This window comes from Sceloporus undulatus, chromosome 11, assembly GCF_019175285.1.
Source record: "Sceloporus undulatus isolate JIND9_A2432 ecotype Alabama chromosome 11, SceUnd_v1.1, whole genome shotgun sequence".
Classification (NCBI taxonomy): Eukaryota; Metazoa; Chordata; class Lepidosauria; order Squamata; family Phrynosomatidae; genus Sceloporus; species Sceloporus undulatus.
Window position 1 is genome coordinate 7,568,806 of NC_056532.1, and position 19,838 is coordinate 7,588,643.

The following is a 19,838-nucleotide window of genomic DNA, read 5'->3' on the forward strand; positions in this document are numbered from 1 at the left end:
CATCTTGGTGCAACTAGCATGCATTGCTGCTAGTTGTTTTAAATAACACAGTTATCGCAGCACAGTTCTTTAGTCTGTACCCATTGAGTTCAATGGCGCTTACTCCCAGCTAAATGCGTACAGGGTTGCGGTCTTCGCAAATGATGTTTCCTGTATGGTCTCTTATGCTGTGTCTGCCTGTTCCCGAAGTGTGTCGTGTAAAACAATAGGACGCATTCCTATTGTAGTGGTGTGGCCCTGCTCCAGAGTGCGCAACGTACGGCGAAGCCATAACAGGCTGTACATTTTCCGCCCCCAAAATTGATGCATTGACGGCGTTGTCGAAAGATAAGATTCATCATTTAATCTGGACTATCCTTGATAATTTAAGATGCTTCAGGTCTTTTGAGACGACAGACAATTTCTGCAACACCTCTTTGGATTTGTTTCCTCTTCTTTTGTGGTCCGGTCCTGATTTTTATTTCTCGATTTGCACACATCGAAACGTTGATCTTACGGCTTCGTCTCCGTTCACTGGCTTGAAATAATGGTTCTGATTTTTCAGTTATTGATTTATTCATTTTAATGATGGCTTGCACTAACCAATCCGTAACTAACTGTGATTGTTTAATTGCAGAGGGAACATACCTACGCTCAACAGGTACAGTAATTCTCCTCCTTTTCAGCTATGAGAAAAGAACATAGTTAGTTGTTAGTTGGATGTGTAGCTCTAACGTATTTTTAACTGTGAGGTGTTAACCATCTTAACCTTTTATGATTTCAATTTTGGGGTCCTTGTGCTCGCTTAGAACTATAACAACTCTTTGTTTTGGGCTGAGTGTGTGTATGTATACATATATATGTGTGCGCATGGTTGTCTTTTTCTGTATGTTTCCCCGCATTAAACATGTTCAGCTTCTGTTTTCGCTCTGCCTTACCACTTTTGCAAAAGGCAGCATTGTGCGCATGCTACGGAAAGAACTAACACCACATGCTTTTGTAGGCTTTTGCTTCATGGCTTTGGGAAGCCTTTCCAGGTCTTTTGGAGCAAATGAGTACTGTATCGAAGTCGGTCGCTTCCTATCTCTTGCTTTTTGGGTGGTGGCCTTTTCCTCTAAGCAAGATGGCTGTCCACCGGCCGTCCTCCGATAGCAACGTGTAGCAGAACGAACATCTCACTCACTCCAGGCTGTTTTCACAAGAGATGCTCAAACCGTTCTTTCAAGCTTCCTTGGCAATCGCCTGTATTATGCATGCTTGAATGTCCAATTTTCCAGCTCAGGGAGTCCGAACGTATGCAGCCGAGTCCCTTTCCCTCTCCTCCACCTTGGATACTACCTGGGGAGGAGATGTGGAGCAAGCCCTTAGTAGTGCGTTCTCCCTTTGCAGCCTTTATTTCCAATCTGTCCCTGTGTGAGGTTTACATTTCCATCACATTCTCTAAGGATGCTATTCTTCCATTGATTTTTCTTCTCCAAAGAAACAATACATAATTTTGGGGGAAGCAACCCATTTGCTGAATATACTCGACTATGAGTCGATCTCATGTATAAGTCGAGGGCAGGTTTAGGGGCCAGAATGGTGGATTTTGATATGACCCATCGATGAGTCAAGAATAAGACTTAATGTCTTAAGGACCTAAAGGACAAAGCAAGGGAAAACAATGCCAAAGAGCTTACAGAGGTGCAGGAGGCATAACTGTTTGGGTTCACACTGAAGGATAGATGGAGGAGAGAATAGAGGAAGGTTAGTGCTTCCAGGACAGATCTTACTCTTGCGTTGCACCAGGATATGGTTTCTAGTTTTATGGGAGTTAAAGTACAGTACTTATATTGACCCATGGATAAGTTGACTCAGATTTTCTGGGTCAATAATATCTAGACTTATACATCAGTATATATAGTAGTAGGTTTACGTTTAACCACATTTGTAAGCTTGGCAGTAGCCCTGGTCCCACCAATAGTGATGCTATTGCATTGAGATGGAAGGTCCTCTTGGAGCCTGGGAGAGCTCCTTAGGCTCCCCATCAGTCAGAAACAACAATAACATTTCGGTTTATGTGGTTGTGTGTTCGTTCACACCTGTGCGCTTATCTGTGTCTGTAACCCTTGTCCAGAAAAGAAGGGGCAGTGCATGGTCCTCCATATCTATAGTGCCTAGATACACCAGCTGGGATAGCTAATGGTGAAATAGGATGGGAGTTGTAACCCAACAGGCTCACTTTTGGTTCGAAAGAATGGGGAAGGCTCATTTGAACCCACATATACAGCCACAGAGGAGATGGACCATGGTTTTGGGGCCCTTGGGCTTTGTGAACCCATATTTTATGTTAGCACTGGCTTGACTGTGCTAGCTGCCAGTATAAACCCTGCGCTCCCCATTTCTTCCTATTATATTTTCCCAGCTATTTGAATGTGGGAGAGTCGGCATGCGTTTGCTATGGCCGTCGCCTTGCACGCTGGGCAAACCAAATGTGTATCAGTGCACGGGTTTTACGGCGGCGGCTTAAATTACACCCACCAGCCATTTGTAATAGAAACGGACGTGGCCAAATACGACATACCAAGAGGCTACCTTGGGGCTGATTCTGTGCTAACAAGGAGCAAGATGGTGATCCCCCCCCCATTACATCTCTATGCTCCCCGACAGCCATTTTGTGGCACTTGTTTGTGTTCTTAAGAGGCAGGGAACTGACAAGGTGTCAGTCTGGTTAAGAGGAACACCTCTGGCTTCTTGTTTTTTCCATTAAAAGGAACGGTCCCGCAGAACTGGGATAGCCGTTCCAATTATAAGACATGCGTTTCGGCGCCTCGTCTCGGCTCCCTTTCTCTAAAGCTGCATCCAGGGAAGCTCCTGCTGTATCTGTTCCCGCTTCAGATAGAATTGTTTTAACGTCTCATTAACAGGAGTCTTAATCTGGTGTAATGGCCAATGCGTTTGAGGTAGCTGAACACCACCTAAGTGTGTTGAAGTCCATTTTTGCTTTCCTAGGGGAAGCTAGTGTTTCATGTCGTACGATGCTCTGATGAATCGCCATGTTAGGGTCCCTTTTCTTCCTCCCAGCTTCCCTTTGGGATCAACAGCAGATGCATTGCGCTATTCAATAATAATAATAATTACTATTATTATTTATATTCCGCTTAATCACTTGGAATCCAAGTGGATTACAACAATAAAACGAGATACAGTTAAAGAGATATCCATTGATTTGTTGGTCCAGCCATGTTGGTACATTGAGGCAGCTTACAACATTAAAATATCAAATAATGATTAATATCATAAAAACCATAAAAACCATATAACCATAAAAATCCACTCCATGTAGGTATTACTCCCTCTTTTTCTTTTCTTCCTTTCTGGTTATTATTAGTATTAGTATTAGTACTATTAGTATTGTTTGCAAGATCTAAGAAGGGCATTCCCTTCTTTGTCCCCACTCCCTTTTTTTAGACACTGCTTGTGCTTCTCTCCTAACATATGCTCTCCTTTGAAACCTGCTTTTTAGGATGTCCTTCTCGTCGAACCTCAACCACTATGGGATGGTCCATGTGGCCAGCGTCAGCGACGTCCTTCTGGACAACTCTTTCACCCCGCCGTGCCAGCGCATGGGTGGCATGGTTTCCTTCCGGACCTTTGAAGACTTTGTTCGGTAAGCCAGGGAGCTCTGTGTGTGTTTTGGGGAGAGCATTTTGTAAAGGTGCAGCTCCAACACATGAATGCCGCCTTCTCTTAGCTGGGTCCCCTAAAGATGTGTAGGACCACATCCCTGGAGGTTGTTGTAGACCAGCACAACTGAAAGGCCAGTGAGTAAAGAGAGGCTGTACTCAATTAGTTAAATTGATCCAGGGATTGCTGTACATCTGGGTCTCCAGGTGTTGTTAATCTCAACAGAGTGGGATAGGGCCAAGAAAGTTTGTTCTTGAATGCTAGAGTACAGAGTCTACATTTTTCAGTCTGTTGGAGGTGGGGAGTCTGGGACATACCTGGACGTTAGCTTTGGCACTAGGATGTGTGTAATCTGCTGTTGCATTTTGGGGCTCTCTTTGCCATTTCAGACTCTTTGACGAAGTGATGGGATGCTTTTGTGACTCTCCCCCTCAAAGTCCCACCTTTCCAGAAGCAGGCCACCCGTCCCTATATGATGAAGATAAGGTGCAATATTATGGCTATAGCAATACATTCTGGGGTGGGAATATTGAAGAGGGAATATATGACACCCTCCACACATACATGCACATATGGAGACTCAGGCCTGTTACAGACTGCCCAAATAAAGCTGCTTCTGGTCTCTTTGGAGGTATGGTGTTTAAATGATGCATGCACCCTAAGAATCCGGAAGCTGCACCAAAGCTGCACTCCAGTGCTTAGGAATGGAGTGTGGCTTTGGCGCGACCTCCGGACTCTTAGGACCCATGCGTCATTTAAACAGCATACCTCCAAAGAGACCCAAAGCAGCTTTATTTTGGCAGTCTGTAACAGGCCTCAGATTCCCTGGGATCATGTATGTCTTTGAATGCTTACACTCCACTCCTTGGTCCTCCCTCTTCATAATCATTTTAATACACAGTTGCTCACTCTGTCAGTTTTCATAGCCAGACCCTGGAGGAGGAGGATCCAAAAGCAGAAGCTGTTGTGTTAATCCATATCAGCAGAACAATCTTAACAATATCCATCTCCACCGGAGGCTCGTCTTTTGTAAATCTAATGGTTCTTGGTTGGCCATTCTAGACCAACTCACCCCCCCCATGATTTGCATTTCTATAAGGACAACCCATTACAATATACAGTCACCCCTCCTTTTTTTTGCAAGGGATCCGTTCCTGACCTCCTCATGAAAATGGAGGTTCGCTTATATTCAAGCCCTATTGGCTTGAATATAGGCGCAGGGGTGCGCCACAGGCATGCGCCCCATTCTTTCCCCCTCCGTTTGTCCCTCGCACATAAGCCTCTGTCCATTTGTAAGGAAACTGTTCCGTTGTCCATCTTTTCTCACCGCTGGTTTCTGTTCGTCCGCAGAGCGCCCGGGACGAGCCCATTCACATCCTGAACGTCGCCATCAAGACGGACTGCGACATAGACGACGAAGGCTTGGCTGCCATGTTCAGAGAGTTCACACAGAGCAGAGTGAGTCTGGTGCAACCTCTTGATGTTCATTTCTTTATAGCGGAGGGAAGGAAGGGCAGGGAACTTGTCACTTTCCAAATGTTGTGTCCTACATGTCATGATTTTGACAGTTTGACCAGTAGTAAACTATGGTTTGACCGATCGCAAACCACAGTTTTGCCAACTCAAGTATCGCACATCTGCCTGGTTAAGTCTTTTCCTCCTTGACGTATGAACCCAGGAGGCAGAGTGAGGTTGCAAATCCCACCTTGACCCATTCACCATCTAGTTTTCTGAATGCGCATGGCTTCGTCCCATGATCTGGAATCCTGAGTGCACAGAATGGTTGACTACATGCTTTGGTGTGCTTTCATTAACCATCGTTTGATATCCATTCCTCCTTGGACACTTCGTCGATCTCTGGGCTTGGGCACCTGCCCCAAGTCCCTTGAAGGATGCTGCTCAGAGCCACTGTCAGGACCAGCATGGAGTCCAGGGCCACATTCAAACGCAACATAGTTTAGTGCTACACCCAAGAGCTTTGGGCTTGTGCCTTTTTCCTTCTCTTCTACTCCCATATCCTCACAAAGACATCAGAAACTAGTTGTTTGTGGGCTATGTGGCCATGTTCTAGTTTATTCCCAATGTTTCACCATCATCTGTAGCTGGCATCTTCAGAGATGCCATTCTCCGAAGATGCCAAAGCCACAGATGCTGGCGCAACATCAGGAATAAACTCTTCTAGAACATGGTCACAGAACATAGCCTGAAAAGCCTACAAACAATGATGGATGTCAGCCCTGGAAGCCTTCGACTTCACATCAGAAACGGTTTCCAACTGACCACAGTTTGCTTCCAGACCCAGAACTGCCATTACTTTAAAACTGGTTTGTCCAAACAAACCAAGATAAAGGGATAGTTTCCGATCCTGGCTAACTAGTCTAACTTTCTTCTTCTTTTTGGTGCTACTGAATCGGTACATTTTATATAGGTTATATACCTGTTGCATTTGTGTCCTGGTTTTGTTCCCCCCTCCGGTGATCTTGAACACATGGCTCTCTCCTCTCCAGTTTGCGTACGCACAACATGCGCATGCACACGCACAAACGAGTGTGTGCGAAGGGGAGCTTTGCGCAAATCGCTTGATCCAAATTGCCCAAATAATTTCCCAGCCCCAGCGGGTTGTGAAGATGCTTCTACCCCCCTCCTTTCTTTCTTTTTTCTTTCCCCCGATAAAAATTAGGATCGTATGCTTGTAAATGACTTGCGGAGGAGATAGACGTCGCAAATGGAGTTTCTCCAGGTGCTGGCACCTAATAGCGCTATAATAGCTATAGAGTCGCTGGGAGGTCCGCATTATTACAATGTAATCAGAATCCCGTTGCTATATACTTATGGCCCGATACTTGTGGAATTTTAAAAGCAATAACCGTCTTAAAAAAAACGAAATACCATGCGCCGCAGCATTATTATTATCAAAGTTATTTTCTTCTCCTTCCCCCCTCTATGACTATCAGATGCTCGTTCCGAAAGGGCTTTAACCTTAGTAACCTTGTGGGCTGGGAGTTGGGGCGATGTTGTCGCTCCCCCCGTTTTTCAATTTCTATTTAGTACCTTTTTCATTTCTAATTCAGACTTGGGGAGTTGGGAGAGGTACTTCTAATGAAACGAAAGCTTTGGTCAACTCAATCGAAGGTCGGCGGGGAACGTTTTGATGCCGCAATGACAAAATCATGTGCAGCTACACAAACACGCACCCGCCTTTCCCCATTTTATGCAACCGATTGGCATCTCCCACATATAATTTCCTTTTGCCGGTAAGGTTTATGCGCCGAGCGCCAAAGAAGTGGAGAATGTGGAGCAAATCTGAACCAAACAGTCGCATTTCCTAGGCTAAGTGTGGGCAGAATTCATGCTTCCATGATCTTGCTTTGGTTTGAACAAGGGCCCTCTTGTATCTGACCTGAAACAGGTACAGAATAGTGGCTCACAAGGCCTAATGCCTTGTAAACTAAGGCCTGTTACAGACTGCCAAAATAAAGCTGCTTCAGGTCTCTTTGGAGGTATGCTCTTTAAATGACGTGTGGGTCCTAAGAGTCCGGAGGTTGCGCCAAAGCCACACTCCATTCCTAAGCACTGGAGGGCAGCTTTGGTGCAGCTTCTGGATTCTTCGGACGCATGCATCATTTAAACAGCATGCCTCCAAAGAGACTCAAAGCAGCTTTATTTTGGCAGTCTGGAACAGGCCTAAATTATTATTATACATTACTATTAATATTATTAAACTGTGCCATGCCAAACACTTAACATGGTGGCCATACCCTCCAAAAAGAGTGTCCAAAAATAGAGACAACTGAGTGGACCATATCTATCTCTGCTGTTTTTAACTGTTTGAGATGCTCTTACTGTCCTTGTGTTGTACATTTACTGCATTTGTTATATTTTTGTTGTATGTCAGGCCCTTTGGTACATTTTATTTGAAGAGTAGTGTTTAAAAAGAGAAAAGGAATTCTTTAAATATAAAACTTCGGTCATGGGTTTTTATCTTGCCAAGTAACTACACTCATCCCTCCCTATTTGCGGCTTTGATATTTGCGGATTTGATTATTCACGGAGTTGATTAATATGTTCTCTCTAGGAATATCTAGGTCCTCCAGTGCAACTCTGTGGTCAACTTTAACTAAAGGTCACACTGAAAGGCCTAGAGATTCCTAGAGAGGATACTCTACTAGGCCTTTGTAGCTCCTCCAGTGCAACTCTATGATCACCTTTAACTAAAAGTCCACCTGAAAGGCCTAGAGATTCCTAGAGAGGATATTCTCCTAGGCCTTTGTAGCTCCTCCAGCGCAACTCTATGGTCAACTTTAACTAAAAGTCAACCTGAAAAACCTAGAGATTCCTAGAGAGGATACTATACTAAGCCTTTGTAGCTCCTCCAGCGCAACTCTATGGTCACCTTTAACTAAAAGTCCACCTGAAAGGCCTAGAGATTCCTAGAGAGGATACTCTACTAGGCCTTTGTAGCTCCTCCAGCGCAACTCTATGGTCAATTTTAACTAAAAGTCAACCTGAAAGGCCTACAGATTCCTAGAGAGGATACTATACTAGGCCTTTGTAGCTCCTCCAGTTCAACTCTATGGTCAGTGTCTGTTGGATGTTTTTGTTATTTGCGCTTTTTTCCATATCCAAGGGTCTTGTGCCCCTAACCCGGGCAAATATGGAAGGACAACTGTATATACCTTTCCCCGTCCCCTTATTCTTTCAGAAATCGATCCTTATGATCCGGCATTCGGCGGCTGACTTTTCTCGGGCGCAAAAGGTATTTTGACTTTTCCCTCTTTCTATCTCTCCTTAGTTGTGTTTTGAGTGTGTGCGGATTTTCTAGTTTCTAGCCCGATGTTGAAAATCCCCTATTCCTAATGGGGAGGGGGCAGCCACACTCCCGATAGCTTTTCATCTTATTTTGTGCATCTCCAACTGCGTTATGGCTTTTCAATAAGTTTTTCATCATCAGAAAATTAATTGAGAATTGAAGATGAGGCCGATATTGAGCTACATGTGATTTTGCCTTAATTCGTTTTTTTATTACTACTAATTGCTAGCTTTCTTCTGCCTCTTCCCCTCCCTTTATCCTTTGTGCCGCCTCGCTCTGCCTTCCGCTCCTCCTTTCCCCCGTTCCCCCCTTTTTCGTGGCGTATAAGGATTTCAGGAAACAAGTCAACTGTGAGGTGGACAAAGATTTCATGTAAGTAGATGGCTTTTACTAGACATGGTGGATGTGTTGACTGTCAACCTTTGTGTCTTCTGGTCATTCTGACTTGTGGCAGCCTTGGCCAGATTTCTTCAGAGGAGGTTTGCCATTGCCTTCCTCAGAGGCTGAGAGAGTGTGACTGCCGCAAGGTCATCCAGTGGGTTTTCACGGCTGAGTAGGGATTCAAACCTGCTCTTCAAAGTCCTTCTCCAACACTCACACCACTGCATTATGTTGTATCTTCAATTTGTTCAAAGGGGGTTTGCCATTGCCTCTCTGAGGCTGAGAATCTTATACAGTGTGCTGACGTTTATATGCCGGTGCGCATACGCGGACTTCAGTTACACGCTTAAGCCGTGGGGAAGCGCACAGGCGCAAGGGGCGGCGTGTCCCATTCAGATGAAGGGGGCGCACACCGCCATGCACACAGGCCCCTGGGGCTTGAGCATAGGTAGAATTCGCCGTACGCAGGGGGAGTCCGGAACGGATCCCTGTGTAAGGCAAGGGTCCACTGATCCTCTATAAGTATACAAAACTAAGTAAACTATATAAGTATGCTTACTAAAAGTGCTAAGTACTGAGTACTCAGTGTACACTCATCCTCCACTTTGCGGCTTTGACTTTGGCAGATTTGCTTATTCACGGATTTTAATGATATGTCCTCTCTGGGACTATCAAGTCCTCCAGCGCAACTCTATGTCAACTTGAACCAAAAGTCGACTGAAGGGCCTAAAGTTCCTAGAGGGAATGCTCACTAGGCATTGTCGCTCCTCCAAGCAATTCTATGGTCAGTGTCTCACAATGTTGACCACAGAGTTGCACTGAGGAGCAGAGATTCCTAGAGACACACTCCGCTAGGCATTTGTTGCTCTCTGGTGCAACTCTATGGCCATGCTGGCAGATGTGACCACAGAGTTGCACTGGAGGAGCTAGAGATTCCTAGAGAGTACACTCTGCTAGGCATTTGTTGCTCTCTGGGCAACTCTATGGCCAATGTCTGCAGATGTTGACCAAAGAGTTGCACTGGAGGAGCTAGAGGTTTCTAGAGGAACACTCCCTAGGCATCTGTAGCTCTTCCAATGCAATTCTATGGCCAATGTCTGCAGATGTGTGACCACAGAGTTATACGTAAGACATAGAGATTCGAGAGAGAAGGCTCCATAGGCATTTGTCCTCCTCCAATGCAGTTCTGTGGTCAGTGTCTCGCAGATGTTGACCACAGAGTTGCACTGGAGGAGCTAGAGATCCCTAGAGAGTACACTCCGCTAGGCATTGTGTTGCTGCTCTCGGGTGCAACTCTATGGCCAATGTCGGGCAGATGTTGACCACAGAGTTGCACGGAGGAGCTAGAGGTTCTAGAGCGAACATCCTCTAGGCATTGTAGCTCTTCAATGCAATTCTATGGCCAATGTCTGGCAGATGTTGACCACAGAGTTATACTGGAAGACATAGAGATTCGAGAGAGAATGCTCCACTAGGCTTTGTCGCCCTCCAATGCAGTTCTGTGGTCAGTGTCTCGCAGATGTTGACCACAGAGTTGCACTGAGAGCTAGAGATTCCTAGAGAGTACACTCTGCTATGCATTGTTGCTCGCCTCTGGCACAACTCTATGGTCAATGTCGGGCAGTGTTGACCACAGAGTGGCACTGGAGGGAGCTAGAGGTTTCTAGAGAGAACACTCCTCAGGCATCTGAGCTCTTCCAAACAATCTTATGGCCAATGTCTGGCAGATGTTGACCACAGAGTTATATGGAAGACATAGAGATTCTAGAGAGAATGCTCCACTAGGCATTTGTCGCTCCCAATGCAATCTATGGTCATTGTCCGCAGATGTTGACCACAGAGTTGCACTGGAGGAGCTACAGATTCCTAGAGAGTACATTCCGCAGCATTTGTTGCTCTCTGTGCAACTCTATGCCAATGTCTGGCAGATGTTGACCACGAGTTGCACTGGAGGAGCTAGAGTTCCTAGAGAGAACACTCCACAGGCATCTGTAGCTCTTCGAAGCAATTCAGTGGCCAATGTTTTGCAGATGTTGACCAAAGAGTTGCACTGGAGGCCTTCCAAGAGACTTGGCCTGGCCACGCAGCCGTTCACTTGTTGCCGGACAGTTTGCCAGTGTAACTTGGGGGGGGGGGACCCTTGGCTTGGGTTGTTTTGTGTTTAATTACATCTATATAATAGTTCCCAGCATGTTGGGTAATAGAGAGTGTTGCTCCAGCAAGCTTCCAATTTCCTCATCTCATTAGGTTTTTTTAACGCGATGATTAGTATATAACCGGCATGATGATTTCTCGTGTACTTTTGCATTCTCCAATTTGCAGGGTGTCTTGATTGGCTAATTAGGCGAATATTCTGATTGTCTTGATGATGGTTGGTTGATTAGAACACAGCGGGGGCATAATTCCTCATCTAGGAGGCGGAATTCCTTTTTTGGGGGGGTATTTTTTGGGTACAAAGCTTGGAGGATGCTTTGCGTTTAATGGCGAATTGTTCCTGGAATGGGCGACGGAGGGAGGCCTTGGCGGCGGCGGCGGCAACAGCAACAAAAGCAATCACGGTGGTTGAGTTTGCGCATGGGCGGCGGGAGGAAAAATTGGCCACACGGAGAGACAAAGGCAAGAGGAGAGCAACGGATTAGAAAGAAAATGGAGAATGGGCACTTTTCGACGTTCTGTTTTTATTCTTTGTGGCTCTGCGGCGCACAGTAAAACGTCCGAAGTTTACTGCGTAGCGCAGACAACCTTGGTAAGCAACTTATCCTTCGTGTGACTGCAGTGATGGTGAACCTTTTCGAGGCCGATGCCCAAACTGCACCCAAAACCCATGTATTATTGCAAAGTGCCATGTCCCTCGGCTTTCTAGTAACAAACTCTGGCAAACGCTGTGCTGGGCGACAGACACACATGTGCCCACAGAGAGGCTTCTGAGTGCCACCTCTGGCATGCGTGCCATAGGTTCGCCATCACTTGGGCCTTAACCACCCTTGTAAATATGGCTGTACCTCACAGTGGACTACATACCCCTTGTTATAATTTCCACCACCAAGTTTCCCCCAAGATAATATAGTGTACCCTGATAGCAACATTGATATCATCTTAATGAAACTTGGTACCAGAGCTGGAGAGATGCCTACGCAACAGGTTTCAGTAGGCATTGAAATGCATGATGGTTGAGAGCCAACCTGGTTGTAGTGGTTTGAGTGTTGGACTAGGACCCTGGTACAATTTCCGCTTGGCCAGAAAATCCACGGAGTGACCTTTACCATGTCATATTCTATCAGTCTCAGAGAAGGCAAAAGCCCTGCTCCTACAAATCTTGCCAAGAAGACCCTATGATAGGTCGCCATAAGTCAGAAATGACTTGAAGGTCCAGGACAAAACACACACGCTGGTTATGTCTCAGCTGCATGGTTGCGTCTCATGTTTGAGCCCAGGCAGCCTGCCAGTCTTGGAAATAGATGTCTAGGTTCAAGGTGACAGAATATCTCAAATCTGATTTGGTGGCTAAAAGTCTCATGAGCTTTGGATGCAGGTAGTCACCACCTTCTCTTGTTTCACTTCAGTTGAATTCTTGCTCCTTTAGCTCCCCAGAAGACAAGAAGCCAGCAACATCAAGACCAGACAGTGGCCCAGTTTGCATGGAAAGCTAAACCACTGAGCTGCACTGGCAGCCCCAGAACAAAGTTGTGGGAGAGGGTATACAAGGAGCAAAGTATCTTTCTAGGTAGACAATCTGTTTCCCACATTGGCAGCAAACTGAAATGTCAGTTTTTTAGAAAGAGCAAATTGGAGGGTGCAAAAAGGTGGTGGAGAAATAGCTACATGCAGCCGTTGGGTAGGAGTTTGGAAATTGGGGGTGGAAAGGGCAACCTTTTTTATGGGGCCACTGCCCGCACCTTTTGCTTCTGTTTTGAATCGGAGTCAGTTTAGGTGACATCTGAACCCATGCTTAGAAGGAGAGGCAAAGAGTTGTCTTTGTAGTTTGGTAATGCCATCCCCCTGCTTTGTAGATGAGATGAGAAATGATGTTTTCGGATACTAATGGCGCTGTCCTCTTTCCAACAGAGGGAGTTTCCCAAGTTTTCACATTCCGCGCAAGGGAAAGTAAGTTGCTAACCTTTCGGCCTTTCGGCTTTGTGTTGGAAACAAATGCGTCTACCAAAGACAAGGAACGCTGCCTGTCTGGTGCCGCCAAGAGGTTCCCACTAGTTCAGCTGGGTTGGGACGGCAGTGTTCAAAGGAAACCTGTGGCTGTTGGAAGTTCTCCTTGGCTTTGGATCATCATTATTAGTAGCTCTGACCATAGCGCCTATGGGGGCTTGCACAATCTTGAGACTTTCTCCGCATCTCCAATTTTCTGGGACCTGTAAGGTGATCAATGGGACAGGGCCTTTTCAGTGGCTGCACCTGCACTTTGGAATTGCCTTCCTTGGGAAAACCTTGTCTTGCTGGTCTCTCTTCCTCTTTCAAAGATGCTTCTAGTGGTCTTTCAATTATGTAATAAGAGCCTAGGACGCTTTTCTTTATTCAATAAATGCTAAAGAAAGAGAAAGGAAGAACTGGTTGGCATGAAAATTCATATAAGTGGCTGTGTTTCTTTCCAGTTTGAAGAAGACAGAATTACCGCCACTTGGAACCGGCGTTGGCGTTCCAGCTGGAGCTCAACCGCATGCGCAACTTCGACCTCACGGCCATTCCGTGCGCCAACCACAAAATGCACCTCTACCTGGGCGCGGCAAAGTCGAGGCGGGAGCCGAGGTCCGACTACCGGTTCTTTGTCCGGGGATCATCCGGCATCGGACCTGGTTACGAAGGTGGGCGGTGGTTTCTTAAGTAGCCAAAGGAATGCCCTCAAGGCAGATAGCGTGTGTGTGATGTTAACTTATACTTTACTCTGTGTTTGGGGGCATTGTGTTAACTGTCCGAGAAGCTGAGAGGAGAGTGGCCGTAGAGCCAAGAGTGATGAGGGGAATTGTAGTCCAATAAATGCTGGAGGGGTACACGCACCATCCCTGTTTTAAAGAAGAAGAGGGTGCTGTCTATCCATCCATCCATCCATCCATCCATCCATCCATGACCTGTATGAAGTATAGTGCCACCTGTTAATGCACTTTGCACACAGAGACATATTGCAAAGTGGAGGTTGAACTCCTCAGCACCAGATGAGGCGGAATACTCCCCATTGTACCAAGTGGTACTTACAATTTGCCCAAGGAATAAATGGTATCTACTCACCTCGTAGAAAAGAGCAGGATGAAGTGTGTGGGATATGCCTTTGGCAAGAGCGCAAGTTTAACCCTCTTTCAGCTCTGCCCCGACGCCGCAGACTGGCATTTCTGTCTCGGGAATGACTAAGAAGCTTTCCCCCAAATCTGTATTCTTGGAGGTATCTTTATTAGGCCAACCAAAAGGCGCGCAGACGTTTTCATCAAGCCAAAGCTGGTAAATCATCGTGCAGAGCATTATGGTTTTGCTTTGAGATGTAGGTTTTGTAGACACACACATACACATACACACACAAGACTGAGCTGCTTGTGAACAAAGATGAGTAGAAGGCAGGCAATAATTTTGGCTTCTTCGGTTGCAAAAGTTGCAAAGAGCCTCCTTTGGAGAACTATGTTTCCACAAACCCTTTGTAGGAAAAGTACAAGAGTCTAGGCAAATCTTGACACTAAAACAGACTAGAGCATTGCCAATGGGTAACTTAACTTTTTGTCAGAGGGAATGCAAGGAAGTAAGGAAAAACTCACAACATGTCAGTGTTTTAACCATCTGAATTTGACATCTGCATTCTGCAAGCCCCTTACTGACAGTAAGCCAAGCACCATTTTTCAAGGAGGTGGGACTGGTTGTTGTCAGGTGCTTCCATTAGCAACAGGTACGGCTGGCAGCTTTACCACCAAGTGGCCGAGGAAAGTAAGCCGTAACGGATGAGTTCTCTTGCAGGAGGCATCTTTGAATACCTGCAAACGAAGGGGAGCGTTTGCTCCTGAAGCCATGGATGAGCGGGAAGTGGCTTTCAACAACACAACGTGCGCACCGACTGCAACCACATATTCCTCAACTTTGTCCCGACGGTTATCATGGACCCGTCAAAGGTAGGTTGAGGGTCTCCTGCTGTTCAAAAGTACCTTCTATCTGAGGGGATGTGTGGTTTTGCTCTTCAGGAGGACCAAGTCTCTGTGCTAAAGTAACAACAGCGGTGTGTTTAATGACGGGCGGACGTTCAGTATAATAGGTAATGGCTGAATCCTATACAGCTTAGTTAAGTATACTGAACTAATAAGTATCAGCTCAGGATAGAGAAGGTTTGTTCTGCTCATGATGCATGATGTTTCCAGGATCAGGCCAGGAAAGGTTAGTTAACTACAGTATTATACAGTTACTCGACTATAAGTCAACCTCATGGTATTAGTAGAGCAGTTTTGGGGGCCAAAATGATGGTTTTTGGTATGACTTAGGGTAAGACTTAGGGGCATGTAACAAAGGATGAGCGAAGGAATATGATGCCAAAGAATGTAGAAAATTCAGGCAGGCATAACTGTTTGTGCTCATCCCACAAACGGATGCAACTTGGCACATATTCTGCTCCCAAAGACCTTCTCTGTGACGTAAAAGAAGTTTTGTGGTTGTTCCTCTTCCCGGTTGTTCTCCAAGCTTTGTGGGGGCTTTGCTTGCGCACCGTCTTGGAGACTCTGCGGAAAGCGGGTGCCCAGAGGGACCTGAGGAAAAGAGGTATTCGAGAGCGAACATAAAAACCTGCCTTCCGATTGCTGGGCTTTTAATAGGCACTATTTACCAAACAGCAGTATATTTAGAAAGTTTAATAAAACAGCGGAGGAACAGGGCCCGAGCGGTAATTGGCCTTGTTGATTTAAAACGTCGTGGCAGCGGCGAAGCGCGGGGTGTAATGCTGTTTTTTGAAATTGTTTGTGGAGGATTTTGTGCTTATGTTGTTGCTTCTGGGTTTCTTGGAATATTAAGATGTTTGGGCAGGTGAGGGGGAGGGAATGCATAAGAAACTCTGGCAGTGTTGCGCTATGCGCCTTGCCCACATCAACACAATCTCTCAACTACCAGACAAACTTTGAGTCAATTTGAGTGATGTAGTTTAATCTAAAGAGGGATGAGGAATGGATAGGTCATGGAAAAGGCTCAATCATCTCTTTGGACAATGTTTTCCCTAGAAAGCATAAAAGTTAAGCATGGCACTCAGCGCCGTGGCAGGAATCACCTAAAACCAAGCCTGGTTTCATCGTTTCTGGAATTGTACATCTCCAACCGCAGCCGTTCTTCTTGGCCTTGTCCGCATCCTTACTCCCGTTCTTTTTCTGTGTCGTTCAGATTGAGGAGTCTCCGGAGCATGGTCATGCGTTACGGCAGCCGCTTGTGGAAACTCCGGTGCTCCAGGCGGAGCTTAAAATTAACATCCGACGGACGCCAACCGGCAAAGCGATCCCCATCCGCCTCTTCCTAACCAACGACTGGTTACAACCTGGACATAAGCCTCTACAAGGAGGTGACCGACTCCAGAACTGCCCAGGTACTGCTCTTTTGTGCATGTGAAGAATACCCCTTTTTGACTCTAAGTGTCCCCCAGGAAACAAAAATTGCCCAACCTATGGCCATCCCAAACTGTGGGATGAAACAAGCCATCTGACGGTCAACTTTTTTCACTGACTTAATAACGGATGTGCATGTTCTTGTTCAGATTATGTTTCAAGCTTACGGTGACAAGCAAGGGCCACTACATGGGATGCTGATCAACACTCCATATGTGACAAAGGACTTACTGCAGTCCAAGAGGTTCCAGGCGCAATCGTTGGGGACGACGTACGTCTATGACATCCCTGAAATGTTTCGACAGGTAAGAACGGTCCCGCTGAACTTAAAGGCTTAAAAGTCAAGTCAGACCAAAGCAAGATCCTACATGTGCGCAAACTAGGCGTGTGCGGTTCCATGTCCTCTCATTGCTCAGCCACTGTCAGGCTCCTGGAGAGGACTCTGCTGATGGACATGTGCAACCAGCAATCATTCCCTGAATAGATGCACTTAATTCTTCCATCAGGTCCAAGGAGAAGAGCGTCTGCTGGTTTTCCTCCTCCCTAAAGCTTTCATAGAAGCTTTCAAGGGCAGAGACTTTCTGCTAAAAGAATTAATTCTGTTGAGCTTCTGCCTCGTTTCCTCTCCCTCCCTCCTCTTTTTGCATGGAGAAAGAGAAACTTTGTTTTTAAGCTAACCATCTTCCTTGGAAACATGCAGGGGTTAGTCAGCTGCATGCATGTTGTCTCAGTCCTTAGTAAAGGTAATGAAATACCATGCATGCATCTGACTAACTCTCCATTTGTTTTCCTCCTGTTTGGTTTTTGTAACATCTTGCCTGATGAAGAAGCCCATGGAGCTTTGAAAGCTGTGCAACAAGTATGCTTCATCTCATATTTGTGGCTTTGATATTTGCGGATTTGATTATTCACGAGTTTGATTCATATGTTCTCTCTAGGAATATCTAGGTCCTCCAGAGCAACTCTGTGGCAACTGTAACTAAAAGTTGCACCAAAAAGACCTGGAGATTCCTAGAAGAGAATACTCTTCTAGCCTTTGTAGCTCCTCCAGGTGTAGTTCTATGGCAGTGACTGTCGGACGTTGACCACAGAGTGTGCACTGGAGGACCTAGAGATCCCTGAGAGAATACTCTACTAGGCCTTGTAAGCTCCTCCAGCACAGTTCTATGGTCATGGTCTGTCGGACATTGACCAAAGAGTTGCCTGGAGGACACTAGAGGACTGTGTCTGGATTAAAACCAAGGACAAAAGGCTTGTGAGAAGGATAGCTCTAGAAATAGAGAATATCTATAGTTAAAAAGTTGGACATTATCCTTTCTCCCTCTTCCGAATCAACCTAGTCTCTGATCAACTGTGGGAGTACATGAAGAGTTTGCCATCCTGCCTTCGCCGCCACGCCTTCGGATCTGCTGACGTATACGGAGCTGGTGTTGGACCCAAGGGCAACTGGTGCACATGAACAGGCTACCTGGCGGAAATGAGGTAAGTGGGATGATGGTTTATTTAGTAGCTTGCATTTACAAATGGCGCTCAAGGGGGCGAATAAACATCTCATTTTAAAGAAAACACTGGGTAACCTTTAAACATTTTGATGGGGTCTTTTTCATGGGAGCACATCCTTTCTCCCATCTTTGTTCTAGCTATAACAGCTCTGCTTGCTTCCTATTTGAAATGGTGGTAATGAGCGTTTTGCCCATATGTGGTTCAGGATGGGGTTCTTAAAAGGAGTGTTTTGTCTATATTAGCCTGCTGGGATGTTATCACTTTCTTTTTACAGCATAAGAGGAGCTTTGTAAAAGTACCTCCCCAAATGAATGGGAACCATAAGATGGTTAGTTAACTGCTGTATCTTCTTGACTATCAGTCGACCTCACGTATCAGTCAAGGGCAGGTTTTTGGGGCCAAAGTATGGATTTTAATATGAGCCATGGATAAGTCGAGGGGAAACTAGAGGCATGTAACAAAGGAGGTAAAGGATGATGCAAAAGAACGCCTTCCAAAAGCCCAGTGAAGACTGAGCATGCGCATGGCCACAGAATGCTAAGTGCATGACAAGGGAAGGACTAGATTGTTTTTTGGGCCCCTTTGACCTCTGTGATTCACATTCAGCGGAGGAACGAAGGAGTAGATAACTGGACGGGGTCCGTAGGAATCTGAACCAGGGGACACTCCGCATGGCAGCGTTTTGTCGAGCTCCTCCTTGTTTATAGAGCTGCTGTTGGATGGCTGAGGCGGGATGCATGCGGCGTGCCTTAGGAGACGGGAAAGACACTGTGTCAATGTTGATTGTTGATTACAGTTTTGTTTGTGTGTTTGGTTTCCTGGGCCACCCTTCAGTAAAACCGTTTGGGAAGTATACCATTGGGGGAGGAAAGGAGGGGAGGTAGTGCCAAAGCACGGTGGTGAGAGCGCATGCTTGGCAAGCAGGAGAGACTGGTTTCAGTCCCCAGCATCTCCAGGCCACATTGGAAAGGCTGCAGAGCCACAAGATGTTATAGCAGAACCGGATAGTTGTCTTAGCCCCCGAGAGATGTTGGATCATTTTTGGGCCCCCAACACCCCTTGGGGAGACTGTCAATCTAGCTTATTTAGGCCTTGGTTCGACTCTTGGGAGTCCAGGGGGACTTCCAACATAGTGAATGCTCTGTCTACCCATAAGAGGCATTTTGGGGCTCTTTGGGAATCCCATATGAGGCACCCCCTTCATATGAACAGAGCTCCAGAAGCGACCATTCTTGTCTGGTTTAACGCTCCCATACTCAAGAGTTTTACGAAACAAGGAGGGGTTTTGGATTTCGGGCCACTCCAGTTATTATCCGGGCTTAAGTGGAACTTGCAGTAGACAGAAAAGCAACCCTAAATCTTGCACCGATCCTAGAGCTAGATGGACTGAACTAGATGGAGTATAAGCTATGTATAAGATGCCCTCAAGATAATACATACGGACACAACACTTCATGGCCAAATGTGAGACAGCTCAAAGAGCCGCAAACCTTTAGCACCGTGGATAAACCTCGCGATTAAAAACCAGTACTTAAAAAACCTTAGAGATAAAAGCTTCTTTGTTTTGTACTGAAAAAAGAGATTCGTAGGGGAAAGGCTTTCCGAACGCAAGGTGCACATTGAAAAAGCCCTCCATTGGTCCCATCCACTATGTTGATTCATGCGTTTAGAAATGCAGAATTTGATACATTGTGCCCAATTTATTTGTTTGTTTGAGATTAAAGGGTATTTGAAATGCCCGAGGACTATGATGGTACAATCTTGAGCATGGCTCGCTTTGCAGTGTTTTGTCTCGGATGCAGAATGTTACGCCTGCGACCAGATGGTGACGAGGCGCTCTAAATTGCAGAAGGAGGCTTTTTGAGAGATGCCTCCAAACGCTCAACCTTTGGCCTTTTTGAAACGTTTTCTCCTTGCAAGCAAACATCTTAGCCACA

At 46.0% G+C, this 19,838-nt stretch overlaps 2 protein-coding genes and 1 long non-coding RNA gene across 3 annotated transcripts in view; 2 read left to right on the forward strand and 1 right to left on the reverse strand.

Annotated features, from left to right (window-relative positions):
- Positions 1-19,838, reverse strand: part of SHPK (sedoheptulokinase) — a 938,822-nt gene that overhangs the window by 505,264 nt on the left and 413,720 nt on the right. The gene's annotated exons all lie outside the window — the stretch shown is intronic.
- ACACA (acetyl-CoA carboxylase alpha) overlaps positions 1-19,838 on the forward strand; it is a 121,833-nt gene that overhangs the window by 45,170 nt on the left and 56,825 nt on the right. The window contains 7 exon segments of the mRNA XM_042442393.1: positions 617-640; positions 3,485-3,628; positions 4,035-4,131; positions 4,996-5,103; positions 8,348-8,361; positions 8,363-8,388; positions 8,770-8,831. Of these exon segments, the coding sequence (XP_042298327.1) occupies positions 617-640; positions 3,485-3,628; positions 4,035-4,131; positions 4,996-5,103; positions 8,348-8,361; positions 8,363-8,388; positions 8,770-8,831 (475 nt within the window).
- LOC121916868 lies at positions 16,331-17,750 on the forward strand. Its single transcript, XR_006100926.1, has 3 exons — positions 16,331-16,379; positions 16,548-16,703; positions 17,739-17,750. It is a non-coding gene; the product is annotated as an uncharacterized LOC121916868 (long non-coding RNA).